The 21,366-nt window shown below is 38.5% G+C and overlaps 1 protein-coding gene across 1 annotated transcript; it reads right to left on the bottom strand.

Moving 5' to 3' along the window:
• Nucleotides 1-15,476: 15,476 nt before the first annotated feature.
• LOC122700902 (olfactory receptor 18-like) lies at nt 15,477-16,364 on the bottom strand. Its single transcript, XM_043913933.1, has one exon. The coding sequence runs from the start codon at nt 16,362-16,364 to the stop codon at nt 15,477-15,479; it is 888 nt and encodes a 295-aa protein (XP_043769868.1).
• Nucleotides 16,365-21,366: the final 5,002 nt, after the last annotated feature.

The following is a 21,366-nucleotide window of genomic DNA, read 5'->3' as shown; positions in this document are numbered from 1 at the left end:
AATTTCCACATGTTATGTTCCTCATGTTTCTAATTTCTGCTAATTCTAATGGAATCCATTCAAATCTGGATATATTTTCTCTTGGTTTCTTTGTGGTCTCAGCTCTTGAAGACCTTAATACTATGTGGATTTGGCTTACCCATTTTTGCTAGTGGATAAAGTGGGATGTATGTGGAGAGTGGTGGAATGTAACCTTCTCAGTTCTGTCTATATGATCTTCGTGACAGAGTGCACTCTCTTGAGGAATGAAGAGGTTGGTTTGTCATTAAGTGATATGAAGAAATCTTTAATTTAAACCCTATCAGATTGGATATGGAGGAAAGAATGTTATGCAACCATGTATGAACAAGTGACAGAGGGTATTTTTAAGGGAGATCATATTGTGGATATGCACAGGCAGATATGAGAGGAAGAAACCAGGGGCTGTGGCATTTAAATATTTAGTTCTTGCCAAAAAATGTATCCCTAAACTGAAATGCTTTCATACTGAGAGCAAGGAATAAAATTCGAGGGTCAAAGACAAAGATGAATTTATAGGGCATGAGACATGAAAACCAAGGTAGTTATGTTTGTCCTGTAAAATGTAATGCATGTCTTGTTTTTTCCCAGTTCTCAATACCTTCTATCATGATGAGTAGTGAAGTCTCTCAGTCGTGTCCCACTCTTTGTGACCCCATGGACTGTATCCTCCGTCCATGGGATTTTCCAGGCAAGAGTACTGGAGTGGGTTGCCATTTCCTTCTCCAGGGGATCTTCCTGACCCAGGGATCAAACCATAGTCTCCCATGCTATTGGCAGACGCTTTTACCATCTGAGCCACCAGGGAAGTATCCATGACCAAACAGCAACTCAGTAGAGTTGATTATGGGCTGCCCTGATGTTGCTGTTGTTCAGCTGCCTGGTCGTGTCTGACTGTTTGTGACCCCATGGACTGCAGCATGGCCAGGCTTCCCTGTCCTTCACCATCTCCCAAAGCTTGCTCAAATTCATGTCTGTTGAGTTGGTGTTGCCAGCCAATCATCTCATCCTCTGTCATCCCATTCTTCTGCCTTAAATCTTTTCCAGCATCAAGGCATTTTCTAATGAGTCAGCTCTTCATGTCAGGTGGTCCAAGTATTGGAGCTTCAGCTTCAGCATCAGCATCAGTCTTTTCAGTCAATATTTAAGATTGATTTCCTTTAGGATTAATGAGTTTGATCTCCTAGCAGTTCAAAGAACTCTCAAGAGTCTTCTCCAAAAACCACAGTTTAAAAGCATCAATTCTTCAGCACTCAGCCTTCTTTACTGTCCAACTCTCACATCCATTTATGACTACTAGAAAAGCCATAGCTTTGACTAGATGGACCTGTGTGGACAAAGTAATGTCTCTTCTGCCCGCTTCTGATGTCTATGCCAGAAATTTCTCTATCCCTTTTATATTTTAATAAACTCCGTTGCACAAAAGCTCTGAGCAATTAAGCCTTGTCTCTGGCCCTGGATTGAATTCTTCTCCTATGGAGGCCAAGAATCCTGGCATCTTCTCATGGGTTCAGCAACAACCTTTCAGAAGGTTGATTCCTCCAGCTCCATTCTTCTTTCTCAAGACTGCTTTGGCTATTTGGGGTCTTTTGTGTTTCCATATGAATTGTGAATTTTTTTGTTATAGTTCTGAACAAATATCAGAAAAATGCCATTGGTAGTTTGACAGGGATCACAATGAATCTGTAGATTCCATTTAGTAGTATATTCATTTTCACAACATTGATTCTTCTTACCCAGGAACATGGGATATCTCTCCATCTATTTACGTCATCTTCGATTTCTTTCATCAGTTTCTTATAATTTTCTGTGTACAGTTCTTTTGTCTCCTTAGGTAAGCTTATTCCTAGATATTTAATTCTTTTTGTTGCAACAGTGAAGGGGATTGATTCCTTAATTTCTCTTTCTGAGTTTTCATTGTTAGTATATAGATATGCAAATGATTTCTGTACATTGATTTTGTATCCTGTAACTTTGCTAAATTCACTGACTAGCTCTAGTAATTCTCTGACAGTATCTTTACGGTTTTCTATGTACAGTATCATGTCATCTGCAAACAGTGAGTTTTATTTCTTCTTTTCTGATCTGGATTCCTTTTTTTTTTTCTTTTCTTCTCTGACTGCTGTAGTAAGGACTTCCAGAACTATGTTGAATAATAGTGGTGAAAGTGGACACCCTTGTCCTGCTCCTGATCTTAGGAGAAATGCTTTCAGTTTTTCACCATTGAGAATAATGTTTGCTGTACACTTATTATATATGCCCTTACTATGTTGAGGCAGGTTCCTTCTATCTGATTTTTTGAAGGGTTTTAATCATAAATGGGTGATGAATTTTGTTTAAGGCTTTTTCTGAATCTATTGAGATTACCATATGGTTTTTATGTTTCAGTTTGTTAATATGGTGTATCACATTGATTGATTTGTATATATTGAAGAATCCTTGCCTCCCTGGGATAAACCCAAGTTGATCATGGTGTATGAGCTTTTTAATGTGTTGCTGAATTCTGTTTGCTAAAATTTTGTTGAGGATTTTTGCATCTATGTTCGTCAGTGATATTAGCCTGTAGTTTTCTTTATTTTGTGTTGTCTTTGGTTTTGGTATCAGGCTGTGGAAGGCAAACTTCCAAACTCATTCTATGAGGCCACCATCACCCTAATACCAAAACCAGACAAAGATGCCACAAAAAAAGAAAACTACAGGCCAATATCACTGATGAACATGGATGCAAAAATTCTTAACAAAATTCTAACAAACAGAATCCAACAACATATTAAAAAAATCATACACCATGACCAAGTGGGCTTTATCCCAGGAATGCAAGGATTCTTTAATATCTGCAAATCAATCAATGTAATACACCACATTAACAAATTGAAAGATAAACACCATATGATTATCTCAATAGATGCAGAGAAAGCCTTTGACAAAATTCAACACCCATTTATGATTAAAACTCTCCAGAAAGCAAGAATAGAAGGAACATACCTCAACATAATAAAAGGTATATATGACAAACCCACAGCAAGCATTATCCTCAATGGTGAAAAATTGAAAGCATTTCCCCTAAAATCAGGAACAAGACAAGGGTGCCCACTCTCACCACTACTGTTCAACATAGCTTTGGAAGTGTTGGACACAGCAATCAGAGCAGAAAAAGAAGTAAAAGGAATCCAGATAGGAAAAGAAGAAGTGAAACTCTCTCTGCTTGCAGATGACATGATCCTCTACATAGAAAACCCTAAAGACTCTACCAGAAAATTACTAGAGCTACTCAACGAATACAGTAAAGTTGCAGGATATAAAATTAACACACAGAAATCCCTTGCATTCCTATACACTAACAATGAGAAAACAGAAAGAGAAATTAGGGAAATAATACCATTCACCATTGCAACAAAGAGAATAAAATACTTAGGAGTATATCTACCTAAAGAAACAAAAGACCTATATATAGAAAACTATAAAACACTGCTGAAAGAAATCAAAGAGGACACAAACAGACGGAGAAATATACTGTGCTCATGGATTGGAAGAATCAATATTGTGAAAATGACTCTACTAACCAAAGCAATCTATAGATTCAATGCAATCCCTATCAAGCTACCAACGGTATTTTTCACAGAACTAGAACAAATAATTCCACAATTTGTATGGAAATACAAAAAACCTCGAATAGCCAAAGCAATCTTGAGAAAGAAGAATGGAACTGGAGGAATCAACCTGCCTGACTTCAGGCTCTACTACAAAGCCACAGTCATCAAGACAGTATGGTACTGGCACAAAGACAGAAATATAGATCAATGGAACAGAATAGAAAGCCCAGAGATAAATCCATGAACCTATGGACACCTTATCTTTGACAAAGGAGGCAAGGATATACAATGGAAAAAAGACAACCTCTTTAACAAGTGGTGCTGGGAAAACTGGTCAACCACCTGTAAAACAATGAAACTAGAACTGTTTCTAACACCATACACAAAAATAAACTCAAAATGGATTAAAGATCTAAATGTAAGACCAGAAACTATAAAACTCCTAGAGGACAACATAGGCAAAACATTCTCCGACTTAAATCACAGCAGGATCCTCTATGACCCACCTTCCAGAATATTAGAAATAAAAGCAAAAATAAACAAATGGGACCTAATGAAACTTCAAAGCTTTTGCACAACAAAGGAAACTATAAGCAAGGTGAAAAGACAGCCTTCAAAATGGGAGAAAATAGTAGCAAACAAAGAAACAGACAAAGGATTAATCTCAAAAATATACAAGCAACTCCTGCAGCTCAATTCCAGAAAAATAAATGACCCAATCAAAAAGTGGGCCAAAGAGCTAAACAGACATGTCTCCAAAGAAGACATACAGATGGCTAACAAACACATGAAAAGATGCTCAACATCACTCATTATCAGAGAAATGCAAATCAAAACCACAATGAGGAACCATTTCACGCCCGTCAGGATGGCTGCTATCCAAAAGTCTACAAGCAATAAATGCTGGAGAGGGTGTGGAGAAAAGGGAATCCTCTTACACTGTTGGTGCGAATGCAAACTAGTACAGCCACTATGGAGAACAGTGTGGAGATTCCTTAAAAAACTGGAAATAGAACTGCCATATGAGCCAGCAATCCCACTTCTGGGCATACACACCGAGGAAACCAGATCTGAAAGAGACACCTGCACCCCAATGTTCATCGCAGCACTGTTTATAATAGCCAGGACATGGAAGCAACCTAGATGCCCATCAGCAGATGAATGGATAAGGAAGCTGTGGTACATATACACCATGGAATATTACTCAGCCATTAAAAAGAATTCATTTGAATCAGTTCTAATGAGATGGATGAAACTGGAGCCCATTATACAGAGTGAAGTAGGCCAGAAAGATAAAGACAATTACAGTATACTAACACATATATATGGGATTTAGAAAGATGGTAATGATAACCCTATATGCAAAACAGAAAAAGAGACACAGATGTACAGAACAGACTTTTGGACTCTGTGGGAGAAGGTGAATGTAGGATGTTTCAAGAGAACAGCATCGAAACATGTATATTATCTAGGGTGAAACAGATCACTAGTCCAGGTTGGATGCATGAGACAAGTGCTCAGTGCTGGTGCACTGGGAAGACCCAGAGGAATCGGGTGGAGAGGAAGGTGGGAGAGGGGATCGGGAAGGGGAACACATGTAAGTCCATGGCTAATTCATGTCAATGTATGACAAAAACCACTACAATATTATAAAGTAATTAGCCTCCAACTAATAAAAATAAATTGAAAAAAAAAAGCTTACAGCAAAAAAATAAAATAAAATAAAATTCAATAATATATAATTTGATATATTTAATTTATATATTAAATAAATATTTATTTTACATTATATCTATATCATATTTGTCATATTACTTATATCAGTTTATTCTTTTTTTGTTTTTGGAAGCTCAAATGCAAGGATTTTATTTCTAAGTCCAGTGTTGGTTTAACCCCCTGAAAATCTCTATTCTTTCACAAAACCTTAAAATAATCCTATATAATGGCTTCCTAAAAACATTGTAATGACCTCAAAGAAAATAGAAGAGCCAGCCAGTCTAGAGTCTGATAGAGAGAGATAAGTAAAGGAGATTTTAGGAAATTTTCTGAATTTAAGATAATCTCTCCATTGCTACCTATTCATGATATCTTCAGTAAAAGCCTCCTGCTATAAAAAAAAATTAAAAAATTAAAAAAAAATAAAAAGAAGAGAGCCCAGAAATTTCATTATGTTTAGGAGTAAACAAAAGACTCATGCACGACAGCATAGTTCTCAGCAAATAAATATATATCTTTATTGACTTCCCCATAAATGGGAATTTTTTTTTTAAACTGGGTAGTTTAATAAAAAAATCTATGATTTCAAAGAGGTCATCCACTATTTGAGGGAAAATATCTGCCACAAATATACAACAAATTATTAACAAATTATTATCTCTTGGGCATGTGGGTAAAAAGAGACTTCCATTTTCTTATATATATTTGAAATTTCTCTATTAAGCATTTTTAAGGAGAAAAAAATTAAAGATTATAAGCAAACAAAAAAAAAAAGAAAAGAGATAATAGATTATATACTAAAATTAGGTTGTGATTTTCATGCTTTTCTGTGGAGCTCTTAATTATTTATTTTTATTAGTTGGAGGCTAATTACTTTACAATATTGTAGTGGTTTTTGTCATACATTGACATGAATCAGCCATGGATTTACATCTGTTCCTCATCCCGATCCCCCCTCCCACCTCCCTCTCCATCCCATCCCTCTGGGTCTTCCAAGTGCACCAGCCTTGAGCACTTGTCTCATGCATCCAACCTGGGCTGGTGATCTGTTTCACCCTTGATAGTATACTTGTTTCAGTGCTATTCACTCAGAACATCCCACCCTTGCCTTCTCCCACAGAGTCCAAAAGTCTGTTCTGTACATCTGTGTCTCTATTTCTGTTTTGCATACTGGGTTATCATTACCATCTTTTAAAATTTCATATATATGCGTTAGTATACTGTATTGGTCTTTATCTTTCTGGCTTACTTCACTCTGTATAATTGGCTCCAGTTTCATCCATCTCATTAGAACTGATTCAAATGAATTCTTTTTAATGGCTGAGTAATATTCTATTGTGTACATGTACCATAGCTTCCTTATCCATTCATCTGCTGATGGGCATCTAGGTTGCTTCCATGTTCTGGCTATTATAAACAGTGCTGTGATGAACACTGGGGTGCAGGTGTCTCTTTCAGATCTGGTTTCCTCGGTGTGTATGCCCAGAAGTGGGATTGCTGGCTCATATGGCAGTTCTATTTCCAGTTTTTTTAAGGAATCTCCACACTGTTCTCCATAGCGGCTGTACTAGTTTGCATTCCCACCAACAGTGTAAGAGGATTCCCTTTTCTCCACACCCTCTCCAGCATTTATTGCTTGTAGACTTTTGGATAGCAGCCATCTGACTGGCGTGAAATGGTTCCTCATTGTGGTTTTGATTTGCATTTCTCTGATAATGAGTGATGTTGAGCATCTTTTCATGTGTTTGTTAGCCATCTGTATGTCTTCTTTGGAGAAATGCCTGTTTAGTTTTTTGGCCCATTTTTTTGATTGGGTCATTTGTTTTTTGGGAATTGAGCTGCAGGAGTTGCTTGTATATTTTTGAGATTAATCCTTTGTCTGTTTCTTTGTTTGCTACTATTTTCTCCCATTTTGAAGGCTGTCTTTTCACCTTGCATATAGTTTCCTTTGTTGTGCAAAAGCTTTGAAGTTTCATTAGGTCCCATTTGTTTATTTTTGCTTTTATTTCTAATATTCTGGGAGGTGGGTCATAGAGGATCCTGCTTTGATTTATATCGGTGAGTGTTTTGCCTATGTTGTCCTCTAGGAGTTTTATAGTTTCTGGTCTTACATTTAGATCTTTAATCCATTTTGAGTTTATTTTTGTGTATGGTGTTAGAAACAGTTCTAGTTTCATTGTTTTACAGGTGGTTGACCAGTTTTCCCAGCACCACTTGTTAAAGAGGTTGCCTTTTTTCCATTGTATATCCTTGCCTCCTTTGTCAAAGATAAGGTGTCCATAGGTTCATGGATTTATCTCTGGGCTTTCTATTCTGTTCCATTGATCTATATTTCTGTCTTTGTGCCAGTACCATACTGTCTTGATGACTGTGGCTTTGTAGTATAGTCTGAAGTCAGGCAGGTTGATTCCTCCAGTTCCATTCTTTTCTCTCAAGATTGCTTTGGCTATTCGAGGTTTTTTGTATTTCCATACAAATTGTGGAATTATTTGTTCTAGTTCTGTGAAAAATACCGTTGGTAGCTTGATAGGGATTGCATTGAATCTATAGATTGCTTTGGTTAGTAGAGTCATTTTCACAATATTGCTTTTTCCAATCCATGAGCATGGTATATTTCTACATCTATTTGTGTCCTCTTTGATTTCTTTCAGCAGTGTTTTATAGTTTTCTATATATAGGTCTTTTGTTTCTTTAGGTAGATATACTCCTAAGTATTTTATTCTCTTTGTTGCAATGGTGAATGGTATTATTTCCTTAATTTCTCCTTCTGTTTTCTCATTGTTAGTGTATAGGAATGCAAGGGATTTCTGTGTGTTAATTTTATATCCTGCAACATTACTGTATTCACTGATTAGCTCTAGTAATTTTCTGGTAGAGTCTTTAGGGTCTTCTATGTAGAGAGTCATGTCACCTGCGAACAGTGAGAGTTTTACTTCTTCTTTTCCTATCTTAATTCCTTTTATTTGTTTTTCTGCTCTGATTGCTGTGGCCAACACTTCCAAAACTATGTTGAATAGTAGTGGTGAAAGTGGGCACCCTTGTCTTGTTCCTGACTTTAAGGGAAATGCTTTCTATTTTTCAGCATTGAGGATAATGTTTGCTGTGGGTTTGTCATATATAGCTTTTATAATGTTGAGTTATGTTCCTCTATTCCTGCTTTCTGGAGAGTTTTTTTTGTTTATCATAAATGGATGTTGAATTTTGTCAAAGGCTTTCTCTGCATCTATTGAGATAATCATATGGTTTTTATCTTTCAATTTGTTAATGTGGTGTATTACATTGATTGATTTGTGGATATTAAAGAATCCTTGCATTCCTGGGATAAAGTCCACTTGGTCATGATGTATGATCTTTTTAATGTTTTGGATTCTGTTTGCTAGAATTTTGTTAAGAATTTTTGCATCCATGTTCATCAGTGATATTGGTCTGTAGTTTTCTTCTTCTGTGGCATCTTTGTCTGGTTTTGGTATTAGGGTGATGGTGGCCTCATAGAATGAGTTTGGAAGTTTGCCTTCTTCTGCAATTTTCTGGAAGAGTTTGAGTAAGATAGGTGTTAGTTCTTCTCTAAATTTTTGGTAGAATTCAGCTGTGAAGCTGTCTGGTCCTGGGCTTTTGTTTGCTGTAAGATTTCTGATTACAGTTTCAGTTTCTGTGCATGTGATGGGTCTGTTAAGATCTTCTATTTCTTCCTGGTTCAGTTTTGGAAAGTTATACTTTTCTAACAATTTGTCCATTTCTTTCAAGTTGTTCATTTTATTGGCATATAGCTGCTTGTACTAGTCTCTTATGATCCTTTGTGTTTCAGTGTTGTCTGTTGTGATCTCTCCATTTTCATTTCTAATTTTGTTGGTTTGGTTCTCCTCCCTTTGTTTCTTGATGAGTCTGGCTAACGGTTTGTCAACTTTATTTGCCTTTTCAAAAAACCAGCTTTTAGCTTTGTTGATTTTTGCTATCGTCTCCTTTGTTTCTTTTGCATTTATTTCTGCCCTAATTTTTAATATTTCTTTCCCTCTACTAACCCTGGGGTTTTTCATTTCTTCCTTCTCTAGTTGCTTTAGGTGTAGAGTTAGGTTATTTATTTGACTTTTTCTTGTTTCTTGAGGTAAGCCTGTACTGCATGAACCTTCCCCTTAACACTGCTTTTACAGTGTCCCATAGGTTTTGGGTTGTTGTGTTTTCATTTTCATTCATTTCTATGCATATTTTGATTTCTTTTTTTATTTCTTCTATGATTTGTTGGTTATTCAGAAGTGTGTTATTTAGCCTCCATATGTTTGAATTGTTAATAGTTTTTCCCCTATTTTTCCTATTTTCCTTTTTACAGTTTTTTGAGATCTAATCTTACTGCATTGTGGTCAGAAAAGATGACTGGAATGATATCAATTTTTTTGAATTTACCAAGGCTAGATTTATGGCCCAGGATGTGATCTATTCTGGAGAAGGTTCTGTGTGCTCTTGAGAAAAAGGTGAAATTGATTGTTTTGGGGTGAAATGTCCTATAGATATCAATTAGGTCTAGCTGGTCCATTGTGTCATTTAAAGTTTGTGTTTCCTTGTTAATTTTCTGTTTAGTTGATCTATCCATAGGTGTGAGTGGGGTATTAAAGTCTCCCACTATTATTGTGTTATTGTTAATTTCCCCTTTCATTCTTGTTAGCATTTGCGTTACATATTGTGGTGCTCCTATGTTGGGTGCATATATATTTATAATTGTTATATCTTCTTCTTGGATTGATCCTTTGATCATTATGTAGTGTCCTTCTTTGTCTCTTTTCACAGCCTTTATTTTCAAGTCTATTTTATCTGATATGAGTATTGTGAATCCTGCTTTCTTTTGGTCTCCGTTTGCATGTAATAAGTGTATATGCGTGAATAAGTGTAATCAGAGAAACAAGAACATGCGAAAACAAGGAAAACAGTCAAATGAGACCAAATAATAATAATATTCATTAAGCATAGTCAAGGATCTTTAGTTCCTCCTGAAGGGCTATAGATAATGTTCTGAGCCTTATTCTGTGAACTGTCTTACTCAAACCCTCACCAGGTGGAGAAGTTAACTACATGGATCAGACTGTAGCTGTGACATAAGCTGCTGCAATTCCTAGAACTGGCCTCAAAGAAATGAAAACAAACCGACTCTGAAATTGAAGATTAACTGTACCTAAAAGAACTAAGATGATGCTGGTCAGACCATCAATGACCAATTTGAAGATGACTGTCAGAGCTGACTGTACTATTTCTGCATGTAGCCCCCTCCTTCAGCCTATAAAAGCTATTCCCCACTGACTTTCAGTGAGGGGGAGTTGGCCTTTTGATAGATGTCACCACCCACCAATTGCCCGCATCTGAAGTACAGCAAATTTTCCTTTCCATCAACCTGGCCTGTTTATTGGCTTTTGAGCAGTGAGTAGCCAGACCCTAACTTTCAGGAACAAGTCTACGGTGTGGAAGTCATACTGCTTAACTTTTTTTTTCTATTAAAAATGGAAGAATTTGTTCAATATTTAATTGCTTTTTTTCCTTTTTTCAATTCTTGATGCCTTCTCTGTAACAACAAACTATAGGGTCTGGGGATTCAGAAATAAATGAGCCTCAGTCATTTCACATAGTTATTGCATAGAAGGCATCCTTTATTTGTTTAGTGTTACTTCAGTGGCATGTATCAATAAGGAATCAACACATTTGACAATTGTACATCTCAGAGATACTATGAAATTGCCCCATAAAATGCTAAGAATAAGGGGAGCACACAGGATTCAAAAGCAAGTTGTCAGTCTCTGAGTCCCACACACTAATTTTGTTGTTTCCTGACTTTCTGAAAGGTTTCAGCAAAGGTGAAAAAGTGAAAATGTTAGTCTCTCAGTTCAGTTCAGTTCAGTCACTCAGTCGTGTCTGACTCTTTGCAACCCCATGAATCGCAGCACGCCAGGCCTCCCTGTCCATCACAAACTCCCGGAGTTTACTCAAGCTCATGTCCATTGAGTCGGTGATGCCATCCAGCCATCTCATCCTCTGTCATCCCCTTCTCCTCCTGCCCCCAATCCCTCCCAGAATCAGGGTCTTTTCCAATGAGTCAACTCTTTGCATGAAGTGGCCAAAGTATTGGAGTTTCAGCTTCAGCATCAGTCTGTCCAATGAACACCCACGACTGATCTCCTTTAGGATGGACTGGTTGGATCTCCTTGCAGTCCAAGGGACTCTCAAGAGTCTTCTCCAAACCACAGTTCAAAAGCATCAATTTTTCGGCACTTAGCTTTCTTCACAGTCCAATTCTCACATCCATATATGACTACTCAGTCATGTCCAACTGTAGCCTCTGTCCATGGAATTCTCCAGGCAAGGAAACAAGGAAACAGGAGTGAGCTGCCATTTCCTTCTCTAGGGGATCTTCCCAACCCAGGGATGGAACCCAGGTCTCCTCCATTGAAGGCAGATTCTTTACAGTCTGCGTCACTAGGGAAGACAAAGGTACCAAGGTCTAATCAGAGATATGTCTGAGGTATATTTATTAATGTTTTTATTTTCCTGAGTAAAGATGAACAACAAGACTCTGACTTTATATTTCCTTTTGTGATTGAGTAGGTGGATTATAAATGTGGATGAGGAAGTGATAAGTTAAAATCCAGGAGCAGGATAAGCAGATAAATCTGCCTTGAAGTTTCTGGGTTCCTTCTCTCAATGAGTTTGCTGGTGATCTCACTCACCCCTCCTTCCTATGAGCGATGCAGCAAGTGCAGCCTTTGTGTCCTCTGGAAAATTCCAAAGGGAAGGGTGTGGTAAGTAGGAAGTCTCTACCAGGACTGTCCAGTCATGTCACTCTGGGTTTGCAGGGGGCACTATCCAGGTGCCCTTTGTCTGGAGGAAATCTGCCCAGATTCACTGGCTTCAAATCTGGCTTCAACCCTTTCTAACTCTTGACCTGGTACAAGCTACAGAAAATGCTGCAAGCCTTTCCTTTTCTTAAAGTGCTAATGAGGGTTTCTCTGATGGTTCAGTGGTTAAGAATCCACCTGCCAATGCAGGGGACATGGGTTTGATTTCTGTTCCAGGATCCCACATGCCCCGGGGCAAGTAAGCCCGTCTGCCACAACTACTGAGTCCATGCTCCTCGAGCCTATGCTCCATGAGAGAAGCCACAGCAATGAGAAGCCTGAACACTGCAACTAGAGTGTAGCCCCCTCTTTCTGCAACTAGAGAAAGTCTGCGTGCAGCAATGAAGACCCAGCACAGCTAAAAAAAGTATTAATAATGTGTCTGTACTTGTAATTTGGAGGGGTTGTGCAGATGAAATCAAGCAACATACATAAAACACAGACCTCAGTGCCTGGCACTGGGGATGACCTCAGTAACAGTACATGATATTATAGTTAATGTTATTTTCCTTATCATCCTCATTACTGCTTTCAGGATCATGAGAACTGCTTACACGAAATTTACAGAGACCCATGTGCTGCTATAGTTGGAGAAATGCCAGCCAGAATCAGAACCAATGAGGATAGCAGTAGACCTCTGAATGAGAGTTCTCACAACCTAATCAGAAGCAAGAACTTAAACTTCATAGGGGTCTGATCCAAAATCTTGTATATTGGTGCCCTCTCATCTTTCCATCTCTATTATCATGTTTGTTCCTCCTGAACAGAAAATATTGCTCCCAGCGGTCCCTCCTTCAATCACTGTCTCCCCCTCAACACTTACTGGGCTGGGCTGCATCTCTGCTGGAGCATGACCAAGGAGCATAGACTCATGACCCCTCTCCTGCCTGGTGTGTGACGAAGTCTCAGGGTCCCTTCTCAGGATGGGCAGGAAGACAGACTCAGGTGGGGAATGTCCAATGCAGGTGCTTCCAAATGGACGAGACACAGGTATAGATCCACACACTTAGAACTGGCAAACTAATGTGAAGATGGCACCAGCCAATTATTTACAATGATATGACCTAGGGCTTAATGCACAAAGAGTATAGTTAGCCAACTGGTCCATGTTGTCCCAATCTCTGGAGACTTTTTAATATTAATGGGAAAGGAAAAAAGAAGGAAAAGTGAATATCCTTAGGAGGGTGTGGGACCCTCTCTCCTCAGGTGGAAGTCCACTTTTAATTCTTCCTTCCAACCGGCAGGATTTTAACATAAACTTCAGGCTTTTGTTTAACCACTTTAACATGAAATTTTGATATCTGTAAATCCATTGTATTTCATGTGAAATCTATGCAGCATTAGGTCTACACCAAGGTCTACACTATACCTTTTCCATTTTCTCAGTTATTATTTGTCTCTAAGTATAACTTGGGACTTCCTTTGTAACTCAGTCATTAAAAAATCTGCCTATAAAAAAAAAAAAAAATCTGCCTATAATGCAGCAGACTGGGGTGTGATTTCTGGGTCAGAAAGATCCCATGGAGAATGAAATGACAACCCACTCCAGTATTCTTGCCTGGGAAATCCCATGGACAGAGGAGCCTGGCAGGCTACAGTCCATGGGGTTGCAAAGAGTTGGACACGACTTAGCAACTAAGCCACCAACAAGGATAACTTATTTTCTTTTCCTTAGTCTTTGCTTTGGTTGGCATTTTACAGGATGGAGATTTACATGTTTTTATTATTTGCTTATCTGAATATGTCATCAGCTCTAAGTTTTTGCTCTAATTGTATACATTAGCATATTAGAAAACTACTGATTTTTACACATTTGTTGGTAACTAGTATTTAATTAAATGGCTTCCTGGGTGGTGCAGTGGTAAGGAATTCTCTTGGCAATGCAGGAGATGAAGGAGATAAGAATTTGAACTCTGGGTTGGGAAGAACCCATGGAGAAGGAAATGGCAACTCACTCCAGTATTCTTGCCTAGAAAATCCCAAGGACTGAGGAGCCTGTGAAAGTGAAAAGTGGAAGTTGCTCAGTTGTGTCCAATTCTTTGTGACTCCAAGGAATTCTCCAGGCCAGAATACTGGAGTGGGTAGCCTTTCCCTTCTCCAGGGATCTTCCCAACCCAGGGATCAAATCCAGGTCTCCCACATTGCAGGCGGATTCTTTACCAGCTGAACCACAAGGGAAGCCCAAGAATACTGGAGTGGGTAGCCTATCCCTTCTCTAGTCCATGGGCTTTCAAAGAGCCAGACACAACTGAGCAATGGGCATGCATGAATGAATGTAAGAACACAAGATTGTAAACAGAGCAGTGATTTTAAAAGCCCCAGCCCAAAGCAAGTGCAGAAGTGTGAGTTTGGAGCAGAGACTAGCTTCATAACCAGCACTTACACCTGACTCTATGGTGTAGAGAGAGACTATATGTGAAGAATCAGTATCAGAAAGGGGAAATTTGCCTGTTGCCATGGTAAGCTCTTCATATCTTCCCACCTTGAGTTCTGATCATTGTCCAAGAGCTGTTAGGATTCAAGGTGTACAAGTTATCTTGGAATCCAAGATATGACTGAGATCAGAAGTTCTAAACCTTGTCCACACTGGATCCCTTTAAGTGCTTTTAAAAATCCTCAGGACACATTCAAGTATAAAGCAGTCTGGATGTGAGACCCAGTTGTCAGTGTTTTTTTTTTTTTAATTTTTTATCTCAGTTTTATTTATTTATTTACTTTAAAATATTGTATTGGTTTTGCCATACACTGACATGAATCCGCCATGGGTGTACATGTGTTCCCCATCCTGAACCCCCCTCCCACCTCCCTCCCTATCCCATCCCTTGGGGCTGGTGTCAGTGTTTTTAAACTTCTGATGATTTCATTAATAACCAAGATTGATGTCACATCTAGCCTGTGTAAATAGACCTCAAACTTGAGAAAATTTTATGGAAAATACATCAGAGCTGTGAAAAAAGATGTGAAATTTAAATATATAGAAAGAGTTATTCATCTTTTCAGGATCCTTGGACCACAGATAATAAGCAATAGAATCACCATAGATGAAAACTACTCAATCATGCCATGAATAAGATGGACAAAGGATCCTAGAAGACTCCCCCAGTCCCATTGAAACAATACCAAAAGAAGAAACACTCAGTTATTCAGCAAGGAGAGGAATCAAGGCCATGAGAGCTACAAAAATGATGAGATGAGAGAGGTAGGATTTCAGGTCAACATGCTTAGTTTTACTGCATTTTCCAGCCTACACTCCAAATAGGTGGCACAGGGACTGAGGTTAGATTATTTTTCTGAGAAACCTCCACATGGCCCTTTTGATGTCTTTGTTCCTCAGACTGTAGATGAAGGGGTTCAGCATGGGGGTGACCACAGTGTACACCACAGAGGCCACTGCATCCTTCCTGGGAGATTGTGAGATGGCTGAACTGAGGCACACACCAAGACCTGTTCCATAAAATAAGCAAACAACTGCCAGGTGAGAGCCACAGGTGGAGAAGGCTTTGTATTTCCCACCTGATGAGTGAACTCTCAGAATGGAGAAAAGAATTTTACAGTAAGAGAAAAAGATTCCGGAGAAAGGAATAAAACCAAAAATGGCACCAACAAAATACATGACTATATTATTCGTGAGCATGTCAGAACAGGTAAAGTTGAGCAGTTGAGAAGGGTCACAGAAGAAATTAGATATTTTCACATCCTTGAAGCAGGTAAGTTGTAACACAATCAAATTCTGCACTTGGGAGTTCAAAAGGCTAACAAAAAAAGACACTGAAATTAATTTGCAACAGGTGCATGGGTTCATGATGACCTGGTAGTACAGTGGGTGACAGATGGCCACAAACCTGTCATAGGCCATCACAGACAGAAGCATACAATCCATCCCTCCAAAGAGGATAAAAATTGACATCTGTGTCAGGCAGCCTGCATAGGAGATGACTCTGCTGTGAGACTGGATGTTCACCATCATCTTGGGGACCGTGGTGGAGATGAAACCTATGTCCACAAAAGATAGGTTGGAGAGGAAGAAGTACATGGGGGTGTGAAGGTGGGGGTCAGAGGAGACTGCCAGAATGATGAGCAGGTTTCCCAGCACGGTGACCAGGTACATGGATAGGAATAGTCCAAAGAGGAAAGGCTGAAGTTCTGGATCATCTGAAAGACCCATGAGAAAGAATTCTGATACATTTTGTAGGTGTTGTGGCTCTATGTAGATTGGGCACCTTTTAAAAAAGAAAAGAATTAGTGGAAAAAAGGAAATAATTACACTTGATCTTAGCCAAAAGGCCGAGAAGCTATAAAAAGGAAATAATTGTATGGTCATGCAGTACCTTGTCCATATTTTGGATTCTAGGAATTCATTTCTAAGATCATTCACCCCAGGGCCTTCAGCAATATATCTCAGTGTGACAAGTTCTATCTGCTCAGAACTGTTCCTTCATTGCTTTCTCCTTCTCCACCTCTCTCTACACGCAATTATTTTGTAGGTCCTGGACTGAAGGGTAAAAGAGGTGCAAGAATATTGGAGGTACTAAATCCATGATCTCAGTAAAATATAGTCTTCTCTTTAGAAAAAATCTAGAATGATAACTGCCCCCTTCAAGAAAAAGTAATATATGTATAATTATGGCTGATTCCCATTATTGTATGGCAGAAACCAACAAAACATTGTAAAACAATTTTCCTCCAATTAAAAAAGTTTAAAAAGAAAAATATTCAAATGGAAAGAAAGTGATGCATAGTTATATAAATCTTATTTTACTTTATACAGTCTAGAAATTTCCTTTATTTAGAATGTTTGTAAGCACTCTATGAAACATAGGACTGTGTCACATGAATTCCAAATTTAAGATTAATAGTCAGAAAACATTTCTATGTCATAGTAATCTTCATAATTTTTATCATTCTTTGATCCTAAATTTTCTGTTTCAAACAATAAGTATTTACTCAAAAATGAGAGTTGTCCTTTAATTAATTAATTAATTTGAGAGTTGTCTTTTAAAAGTCATTAAGTATATACTTCATACCATTGGTTTTGCTGGAATCAAACTACAAGAAGTATGGTTTCCTTAAGTGTATATAATGAAACATTGCTGAGGACTGCAAAAAAGATGTTAGTACATGTGAACCTGAAAGTCGCTCAGTCATGTACGACTCTTTGCGAATCCATGAACTATACAGTCCATGGAATTCTCCAGGCCAGAATACTGGAGTGGGTAGCCTTTCCCTTCTCCAGCAGATCTTCCCAACCCAGGGATCAAACCCAGATCTTCCATATTGTAGGTGGATTCTTTACCAGCTGAGCTACAAGGGAAGCCCAAGAACACTGGAGTGGGTAGCCTATTCCTTCTCCAGGGGATCTTCCCAACCCAGGAATCAAACTGGGGTCTCCTGCATTGCAGGTGAATTCTTTACCAACTGAGCTATCAGGGAAGCCTCAGAGCTCTGTTAATGTTTAAACAATAATAAGATTTTGAAACATTTGATTTTTTTTTTTAATGTGAGGTCATTTGTGTCAACCCAATATGTATATAATCTTGGTGCTTCCCTGGTGGCTCAGCTGGTAAAGAATCCTCCTGCAATGTGGGAGACCTGGGTTTGATCCCCCAACTGTTTTGCAACCTCATGGAAGATAGCCTGCCAGGCTCCTCTCTCCACGGGATTTTTCCAGGCAAGAATTCCGGAATGGGGAGCCATTTCCTTCTCTGGGGGAACTTCCTGAACCAGGGATGGAACCCACATCTCTTGCATGGGCAGGAAGATTCTTTACCAACGGAGCCACCACTAAAGTCCCCATAAATGCGTGGATAGATAGAGATACAGACATATAGATGGCAAGTTAGGTATAGGCAAGTAGATAGATAGATATACAGATAGGTAGATGGTGTTTAGTTGCTAAGTCATGTCTTACTCTTTGTGACCCCATGGACTGTAGCCAGCCAGGCTCCTCTGTCCATGGGGATTCTCCAGGCAAGAATACTGGAGTGTGTTGTATGGCAATGTTTAAGTTCATCCATGTTGCTGTAAATGGCATTATTTCATTATTTTTTATGGCTGACAAATGGGAAATTAGTCATACCAAGTGAAGTAAGTCAGACAGAGAAACACAAGATATCATATGATACCAGTTATATGAGTAATGCTAAGAAAATGGTATGAATGATCTTATTTTCAAGAGACATGGAGTCACAGATGAAGAAAACAAACTTATGGCTACCAAAGGGGAAAGGGGGGCAGGAATAACCTAGGAGCCTGGGATTGACATATACACACTACTATACATAAAACGACCCAGATGTGATCCCTGGGTCGGGAAGATCCCGTAGAGGAGGGCTTGGCAATTCACTCCAGTGTACTTACCTGGAAAATGCCATGGACAGAGGAGCCTGGCTGGCTACAGTCCATGGACTCTCAAAGAGTCAGACATGACTGAGCGACTAACACATACATCAAATAAATAATTAATAAAGGACCTACTGTAGAGAACAAGGGATTCCACTCAATATTCTGTAATAACTTCTATGGGAAACAATCTAAAAAAGAGTGTAGATGTAAAAATGTATGTATATGTATAACTGTTTCACTTTGTTGTACACCTAAAATGAACACAACATAGTAAATCAACTATTCTTAATAAAAAATTTTCAAAAAATTAGCATTATTAAAATATATATTTAACATATGTTAAAATGTAATAACTATAACAATATTTACATATCTACTAAATATTTAATGTCACATGTATTATTTTGTTATATTATTATTTATATCAACTTTGTTTTACAGCAATACTATGAAATTTCTTGTACCTCTCTGTGTCATACAAGTGAGAATTTGTGTATGATACATGAGTGTTCAACAATTAGTTGTTCAATAACTAAGAATTAGTGCATGTCCAATCTTATTAATATTAATTGCCTATGTTCATTTCAATGCAAAAGATATTTTCTATCAACTGCATGCGTGCATGCTCAATCACTCAGTCATGATTCTGCAACTCATGGATTGTTAACATCCTCCCTTATTAAGGTATCATATGAATATATTTTCGAAATCTGTCTTCTGATCATTTCATGATACCTGCACGTGATTTTTCATCTTCTACAGAGATCTTATTAATCTTATATTTCAAAAGTGGACTGCAAAACATGACTATTCATATAAAATCCTATATTCCATCATGTTAGTACCTTTATGGCCCCTCTATAATACTGCCTCATTCCCATAATTCACTGGTTGATACTCTGAGCCCAAAGAGGGTGATTCAATTATTCTCTCTTGATTTCAAAACTGAGACCAAATTGAGAGCGTGGCATTGACATATATACAGTACCATGTGTAAAGTAGATGGTTAGTGGGAAGTTGCTGTGTAGCACAGGGAGCTCAGCCTGGTGCTCTGTGATGACCTAGAGCGCTGGGATGGGAGCGAGGGAAGGAGGCTCAAGAGGGAGGGGATATATGCGCACATTTAGCTGATTCACGATGTTGTACAGTAGAAACAAACACAGAACTGTAAAGCAGTTATATTCCAATAAAATAATGAAAAAAAACTGAGGCCAAAGTAGGTTTGAAAAGAAACATTTACAGTATTAGCAGTGAAGTTGGTTGAGAACTGATGCAGGAATAAGTAGATCAATGATTGAGTTCTGAGTCTTTCACCGTCTATTAATGAAATGTCTATAAATCTCTCCACCTGTCTCTGCTTTTGTTCCTTCTAGAAAAATGTTTAAATTGCACCTGTAGACTGTACATCGTACATAAAAGAAGTTTGGAGCTTAACATATATTTGGTCATTTTATTTTTAAAGAATTTCAATCAACTTGGGGTACTGCATTTAGCAAAGAAACACAGATTCCAAATTTAATGATATTTCATGGATTATATGGAAGAGAGATTCAGGCATTTCCTGTTTCAGTGATCTGAATCATGGATGACAACAAATCCTAAAATGTGTCTCAACCCATGCATTACGATGTTCTGTCCCCTTCTTTCCTGTCTTGCACCTCCACCCCCCTCCCATATTTGTGAAACTTTCTGCAGTGGTTTCCCAATCATTGAATGCTGCTGATGCTACTCAATGGAAAATAATAGGCCCCAGAGAAAGTTCATTAGATATACACAAATAAACACAATTTTATCTTATCTCTTTCCGTTGGGATATTCCTGAAAAGGATGAAAACAGTGGTATATATGGTTGACTGTGTGGGGACTTTATTGAATGCTCTATTTCCACACAAAATGGAAGTTTTTATTCAAATCTTAACAGGGCTTTGTAAAAAAATTCTTGGTATCTCCTCTGTGATATTAGGATGTAGGCTCTGGCGTATGCATGCTAAGTTGCTTCAGTTGTGTCTGACTCTGTGCGACTTTATGGACCATTGCCTGCCAGGCTCCTCTGGCCATGGGATTCTCCAGGCAAGAATACTGAAATGGGTTGCCATGCCCTTCTCTAGGGGATCTTCCTGACCCAGGGATCGAACCCGCATCTCTTATGTCTCAAGCTTTGGCAGGCAGGTTCTTTACCATTAGCACCACCTGGGAAGCCCAAGGAAATCCAGTAGGCTCTGGGGAATAAAAAATAAAAGGGCCTCAGTTGTTTTCCTTCATCTATGAAAAACATAAACAAAACCAAATATTCTGTCAGGGATGTAGGAAAAGCAGATATTTAAATCACATGATGTGAAAATTAGACTTATCATTCAGTTCAGTTCAGTCACTTGGTTGTGTCTGACTCTTTGCGACCCATGGACCGCAGCACACCAGGCCTCCCTGTCAATCACCAACCTCCAGAGTTTACTCAAAATCATGTTCACTGAGTCGGTGATGCCATCCAGCCATCTCATCCTCTGAAGTCCTCTTCTCCTCCCGCCTTCAATCTTTCCCAGCATCAGGGTCTTTTCCAGTGAGTCTGTTCTTTGCATCAGGTGGCCAAAGAATTGGAGTTTTAGCTTCCAGTGAATATTCAGGACTGATTTCCTTTAGGATGGATTGGGTGGATCTCCTTGCAGTCCAAGGGACTCTCAAGAGTCTTCTCCAACACCACAGTTCAAAAGCATCAATTCTTCGGTGCTCAGTTTTCTTTATAGTTCAACTCTCACATCCATACATGACTACTGGAAAAACCATAGCCTTGACTAGACAGAACTTTGTTGGCAAAGTAATGTCTCTGC

This window comes from Cervus elaphus, chromosome 9, assembly GCF_910594005.1.
Source record: "Cervus elaphus chromosome 9, mCerEla1.1, whole genome shotgun sequence".
NCBI classification, from domain to species: domain Eukaryota; kingdom Metazoa; phylum Chordata; class Mammalia; order Artiodactyla; family Cervidae; genus Cervus; species Cervus elaphus.
This window is presented reverse-complemented; position numbering and strand designations above follow the sequence as displayed.